Below are 6,816 nucleotides of genomic sequence, written 5' to 3' on the forward strand. Positions count from 1 at the left end.
TCAATGCTGAAAGGTACATCAGAGTTAATGGAGCATTTAACAACCCCGTTAACATCAGAGTCCTCGTCATCTACATTAACTACAGCTATGGTTGTACCTGGAGGTGAATCCTCAGGTATAGACTGAGAAAATGACATAAGCTGTATTGTTGGGATGTTGTCATTTTCATCAATTATTTGAATTATTACTTTGCACATGTCAGTAAATCCTCCGTGATCACTGGCCTGGACATTCAATTGATAACTTTTAGATTTTTCAAAATCGAGGTCACCTGCTACTCTAACCTCTCCTGTTTCTGCATTAACTTTAAAAATATGCTCAGTTTCCCTCGACACGTGAACAATGGAATAAGTCACTTCACCATATTGCCCTTTATCTGCGTCAGTTGCCCTTACAGTAGTTACTAATGTTGATAAAGGAGAATTTTCTCTGACTTCTGCTTTGTAAACAGACTGTTCACATACTGGCGCATTATCATTAACGTCCAGCACAGTGATGTGAATGCGCACTGTTCCTGATCTCCGTGGCTCACCGCCATCTGAGGCAAGAAGAACCAGAGTGAGAGTCTCCTCTTTCTCTCGGTCTAATTGATTTTGTAAAACAATTTCGATAATTTTACCACCACCAGATTGAATTTTAATTTCTAATTTGAAATTATCTGTTGGTTTAAGTGAATATTTTTGAATGTCGTTAATTCCAACATCGAGGTCGTCTGCACTTGCCAATAAGAACCGAGTGCCCGATGGAGCATTTTCACTAATTTTCAAATCAACTGTCTCTTTCGGGAACACTGGACTGTTGTCGTTTATATCTATGACCTCCACTGTTACACGATAGAGCTGAATTGGATTTTCTAAAATCAACTCGAAACTGAAGCTACATGGCGTCGTCTTTCCACACAGCTCTTCTCTGTCGATTTGCTCTTTAATAACGAGGATTCCTTTGTCTCGGTCTAAGTCAACATACTGTCTGCTTCCCTTTGTAATAATACGAGCTTTACCTGATTTGAGTCTCGCTAAATCCAAGCCTAAATCTTTAGCAATATTTCCAACAAAAGATCCTTCAGCCTGCTCCTCCGGTACAGAATACCGAGCCTGTCCAGTCACCGAGCTCAGCTGAGAAAGACAAAGAATGGCAACCACAGCCTGCCATCGGCCTTTGGACGAAAAACAGTTCTTTTATTTGCTCGTAATCAAACGAACGAACTGCATGTATGATCCCACTCTCTGCGTTCACAGACAAGTAATTTGAAATTGGAGCTCCACCGACATTACAGTCCTCAATAACATAAGATACTCTAGCGTTTTGGTTTTCGTCAGGGTCTTTCGCATTCACGACGATGAGGGGAGTGGGTGGCGAGTTATTCTCTGCAATAAAACCACTGTAAGATAGTTTTGAAAACTTAGGGGCGTTGTCATTCACATCCGACACTTTTAAATGAAATATCGTTTTTGTGGAGAGTGAAGGAATTCCGGCATCTGTCGCAACAACAGTTATGTTGTAGACTGAGGTACTTTCCCGATCTAAGACGGTGTCAGTAACCAGAGCAAAATAGTTTCTCACATTTGATTTAATCTTAAATTGTGCGTTTCCTTCTATTCCACAAGTAACAAGACCGTTATCACCGGAGTCGAGGTCTTTCACATTTATAATACCGATTGTTGTGCCAGGAGGAGAGTCTTCTGACACAACACTACTGAATGACATCACACTGATAGTAGGCGTGTTGTCATTTACGTCCGTTATTTCAATTACAACTTTACTCGCATCTGTCAATCCGCCTTGGTCTTTTGCATTAATTGTTATCTCATATGTTTTGTCTTTTTCATAATCTATTTGCCCTGTTAGTGAAATGACCCCAGTTTCTTCATTTACAGCAAACAAATGATCAAGATCACTGCTGTGGTCTGAAAAATGATACGTCACGACGCTGTTTGGACCTAAATCTGCGTCAGTAGCGTTAACCGTGGTAACGTAGGTGCCCCGAGGGGAATTCTCCATAATAGTTACCTTGTAAACGGACTGATTAAATATAGGTGGATTATCATTGACATCCAGAACAGTCACATCTATATTTACTGTGCCAGACCTCTGCGGACTTCCTCCATCTACGGCTGTTAGCTTCAAAGACAGATGAGGAGTCGTCTCTCTGTCCAGTGGCTTCTGAAGCACCATCTCCGCTTATTTTTTTCCATTTGCAACAGAGCTTTGTTTTAAAACAAAATTATCATTGTCGGTAAGAAAATACTCCCTGAGTCCATTAACACCCACATCTGGGTCTTCTGCACTCGACAGCGGAAACCGAGAACCGACATTCGCAATTTCACTGATTTCAAATTTGACGCTATTTCTTTTAAACGTGGGTGCATGATCATTAATGTCTGTGATTTCGACTGTGATTTGGTGTAGCTCCATGGGGTTTTCTAAAATCACCTCAAAACTGAAACTACACGGTGTTACATCTCCACACAGCTGCTCTCTGTCTATTCTCTCATTTACCACCAAGATCCCTTTGTCTGCCCGCAGCTCGGTGTACTGGACGTTTTCCCCGTTTACAATGCGGGCCCGACCAGAACGAAGCCTTTTCAAATCCAAACCAAGATCCTGTGCAATGTTTCCAACGAGGGAACCTTTCTTCATTTCCTCCGGGATAGAATATCGCAAATGTCCACTGACCATATAGGTGAAATGAAGGAATAAAAGCAGAGCCTGAAAATGTCCGCTGCCTGCGGTAAATAATCCAAACGCCATAGCGAAGACTGAACACGAAATATCCTCTGGAATGAACAATATTCTTCTTCCAAAAACGTTTAGACTGTATACTATACTTCTGAATAATTAGGAGTTAAAAAGAGGAATTGATTATTCCGAATCTATGACGACCAAAGTAATGTGCTTTCCCCCGTCTATGCCTCTCTGATCTGTTACAGACAATAGGGAGTGGACAGTGTAGGAGGGTGTTCAACACCATGTTGTGTTAACCAACAGCGTCTCTTGCAGTCCAAAAGAAGTAACAGCATTCAAAGGTTACCCATATGCAAAAGCGGTAATGCCAAAAACAATGCATTGTTGTTTTAACAGCAAGTGAATAATTAATTTGTAGTAAATAATTAACGTGTGCATTTTGTCAATAAGAGCAATGTAAAATAAAAAAAAAGAAATAAAAAGAGGGGCATAAAGAATACACCGCAATAGCTACAAATATACTTTGTTAAGTAATGAGTGTTTTAGTATTTTAAAAATAATCCTTACACTGTTTCATTAAGTTACTATCACGTTTTGACACTGATTTGTATTATAAAGAAAATAGTTTGGATATATTGTGGTTAAAATGAGAAGGTAATGTGTGATCACAATTTTAAAAAAAACGACAGGAAGACGAGTGCTTACTAATTTACTAACCTCCAGAGCAGAGTCTGGTTCCTCCAGGAAGTTCTTTTCATTCTGCACACGTTGCATTGTCGCTGTAGAACTTCGGTCCATTATCAAGACGTTCTGAACACCAGCTTGACCAAACTTACAGTCGCTCTTTCTGGAGTCAGTCGTGTTGCACATGTTGTAGTTGTAAACATGAGGTAGAGTTCCTGTTCTTAAAGTGTCTGAGTAGCTTGGTGGAAAGTACGGAATTACCGGGAGATTGGAGTGACATAGGATTCGAAACTGTCTCCATCTGTAGATCTTTACTGAGATAATAACAACTAAACACGTGATGAAGAGGAAGGAAACTACAGCCAGAGCCAACACTAAGTAAAAAGTCAGGTTGTCATTGTACTCCTTGTCGTGTTTAAAGTCAGTGAACTCAGACAGTACTTCAGAGAAACTGTCAGCCACCGCCACGTTAACAATGACTGTAGCTGAACGAGAGGGCTGTCCGTTGTCCTCCACTATAACAGTCAGTTTTTGATTGACAGGATCTTTATCAGTCACTTGGCGGATAGTTCTGATTTCTCCATTCTGTAAGCCAACTTCAAACAGAGCCCTGTCTGGGACTTTCTGGAGTTTATAGGAGAGCCAGGCATTCTGTCCAGAGTCCACATCAACAGCCACCACTTTAGAGACCAGATAGCCCACATCTGCTGAACGAGGCACCATTTCACCCACCACAGAGCCACCAGTCTGGACTGGGTACAGAACCTGAGGAGGGTTATCGTGCAAAAACCACCTCTTTAATCTGCTCATAATCAAACGAACGGACTGCATGTACAACTCCACTTTCTGCATTTACAGAAACATAATGAGAAACTAGTGACGCACCTATTTCTATATCTTCCAAGATATATGAGATTTTAGCATTTTGGTTTTCGTCTGGATCTTTAGCAACGAGCCTCAAAACTGAAACACCTGGGGAGTTATTCTCCGGAATAAAGGCACTGAACAGGGTTTGTAAAAACACGGGAGCGTTGTCGTTTACATCAGACAATTTTAAAGAAAATGATCTTTTGGATGAGAGAGGAGGGACTCCTGCATCTGTAGCTTCTATGGTAATGTTATATTCTGAGACCTGTTCACGATCCAATACAGAGTCTGTTATTATCGCATAATAATTCCTCACATTGGATATAATTTTAAACGGAGCTTTTTGTTCTATTTTACAGGTAACCAGGCCGTTTTCACCCGTGTCGGCGTCTTTTACGTTAATAATGCCAACAGTTGTACCAGGAGGAGAGTCTTCTGACACAGTATTACTGAATGACATCACGCTGATAGTCGGTGTGTTGTCATTAACGTCACTTATATCAATTATCACTTTACTTGTGTCTGTCAAACCTCCCTGATCTTTCGCGTCGATTCTTAGCTCAAACTTTCTGTCCTTTTCGTAATCGATCAAACTTTTAATCGAAATGACACCAGTTTTCTTATCAATCTCAAACAAATCACTTAGGCCGCTGTTAACATCAGAAAAATAATACGTAACTACCCCGTTCGTACCAGAATCTGCGTCACTAGCATTAACAGCTGTTACGTATTTACCTTTGGGCGAATTTTCTATCACCGAGGCTTTATAAACGGGCTGATTAAATACAGGTGCATTATCATTGACATCGAGAACAGACACTTCTATATTCACTGACCCTGATCTCTGCGGAGTGCCTCCGTCCACAGCTATGAGCTTGAGTGACAGAAGAGGACGTGTCTCCCTGTCTAGTGGCTTCTGAAGCACCATCTCCGCGTATTTTTTTCCATCCGCATTGGATATTTGTTTTAAGATAAAATTATCATTTTCAGTCAAAAAATAGTCCCTCAGACCATTCACACCCACATCCGGGTCTTCTGCAGCGGCCACTGAAAAACGAGAGCCTACATTTGCCGATTCACTAATTTCGAATTCGATGCTATTTCTTTTAAACGTCGGCGAATGATCATTAATGTCTGTTACTTCGACGGTGATTTGATGCAGCTCCATGGGGTTTTCTAAAATCATCTCGAAGCTGAAACTACACGGTGTGACGTCTCCACACAGCTGCTCTCTGTCTATTCTCTCATTTACCACCAATGTCCCTTTGTCTGTCCGCAGCTCGGCGTACTGAATGCTTTCCCCGGTTACAATGCGGGCCCGACCAGAACGAAGTCTTTTCAAATCCAAACCAAGATCCTGTCCAATATTACCAATGGGAGAGCCTTTCTTCATCTCCTCTGGGATCGAATATCGTATATGTCCCCTGATGTCTCGAGTGAAATAGAAAAGGATGAAAAAAAGCTGCAATTGCACACAGCCAACCCAGAAATTTCCAAACGCCATCACAAAAGCAAAGCAGAGATGTAGTAATAAAATCCAACCAGTAGGCTTCTTTTGAGGTAAAAAAAAAAAAGAAATTAAATGTTGCCTCAAAGTCACGGTGTTATCAAATATTGTAGATTTGAGAGCTGGAATCGCTAGATCTGTACATGCCAGTCTGTAAGCCAAATGATTTTCTCTAAAAGAACAAGTAGGAAGGGAGGGAACAGTGTGGTCATGTTTTACTACTCATCTTAGATTGGCCAACAGCGTCCCTCAGAGTCCGAAATGGGAAACTTCATTCAAAACAATATTTCTATAAAATGCCTTAAATCTTAAATTGCTGTAAATATATGAAACAAACAAAATAATGGACGTCCACCATGTTGAGCTACACAATCATCTGGGCATTAACAACAACAACAATAATCAAATCATAGACAATCGTTGTAAATGCGCTGTATGAGATTATTTGCGGTCCTTACAGAGATTTACGTTAGATAAATTGAAATGGAATACCAAGAGGTATTGCATATAATATGACCAAGTGCTCCAAACAAACAGCTTTTTTTGTTGCAAACCCATTAAATGTTTATTTGCTCATATAAACAGAAAATGCCACACAGGAAAAAAAACAACAACAAAAAAAAGTTAGTATGCTTTAACTGACCTCTAAAGGAGAATCTGGTTCGTCAAGGATGTTCTTTTCACTCTGTAACCGCTGCATTGTAGAACCTCTGGAACTGGGCTCCATTATCGACATGTTCTGACTACCAGCAAAATTGAATTTACAGTCACTTTTTCTGGAGTCTGTTGTTCTGCACATCTCGTAGTTGTAGACGTGAGGGAGAGTCGCTGTCCCCAAAGTATCAGAGTAACGTGGTGGATAATATGGAATCACAGGCAGACCGGAGTGATAGAGGATTCGAGACTGTCTCCATCTGTAGATCTTCACTGAGATAATAACAACTAAACACGTGATGAAGAGGAAGGAAACTACAGCCAGAGCCAACACTAAGTAAAAAGTCAGGTTGTCATTGTACTCCTTGTCGTGTTTAAAGTCAGTGAACTCAGACAGTACTTCAGAGAAACTGTCAGCC

General features: G+C 40.7%; 2 protein-coding genes across 17 annotated transcripts in view; both read right to left on the minus strand.

The window, feature by feature from the left end:
* Positions 1-6,351, minus strand: part of LOC107989571 (protocadherin beta-16-like) — a 65,334-nt gene extending 58,983 nt beyond the window's left edge. Inside the window, exon 1 of the mRNA XM_025063458.1 lies at positions 4,151-6,351. Within this exon, the coding sequence (XP_024919226.1) occupies positions 4,151-5,740 (1,590 nt within the window). The 5' untranslated portion in view covers positions 5,741-6,351. The remainder of the gene's footprint in view (positions 1-4,150) is intronic.
* The window catches only part of LOC103390856 (protocadherin gamma-C5-like), a 130,303-nt gene that overhangs the window by 89,968 nt on the left and 33,519 nt on the right, over positions 1-6,816 (minus strand). For 3 of the 16 annotated variants that reach the window (XM_025063416.1, XM_025063415.1, XM_025063425.1), the window contains exon 2: positions 3,403-4,134. The exons of 11 other annotated variants lie outside the window; for them this stretch is intronic. In XM_025063416.1, the coding sequence (XP_024919184.1) occupies positions 3,403-4,134 (732 nt within the window). Of the gene's footprint in view, positions 1-3,402; positions 4,135-6,386; positions 6,762-6,816 lie in introns of all 16 variants that reach the window. 2 more of the 16 variants (XM_025063421.1, XM_025063438.1) reach the window with 1 other exon arrangement.

This window comes from Cynoglossus semilaevis, chromosome 15, assembly GCF_000523025.1.
Source record: "Cynoglossus semilaevis isolate Cse_v1.0 chromosome 15, Cse_v1.0, whole genome shotgun sequence".
In the NCBI taxonomy this organism is placed as follows: domain Eukaryota; kingdom Metazoa; phylum Chordata; class Actinopteri; order Pleuronectiformes; family Cynoglossidae; genus Cynoglossus; species Cynoglossus semilaevis.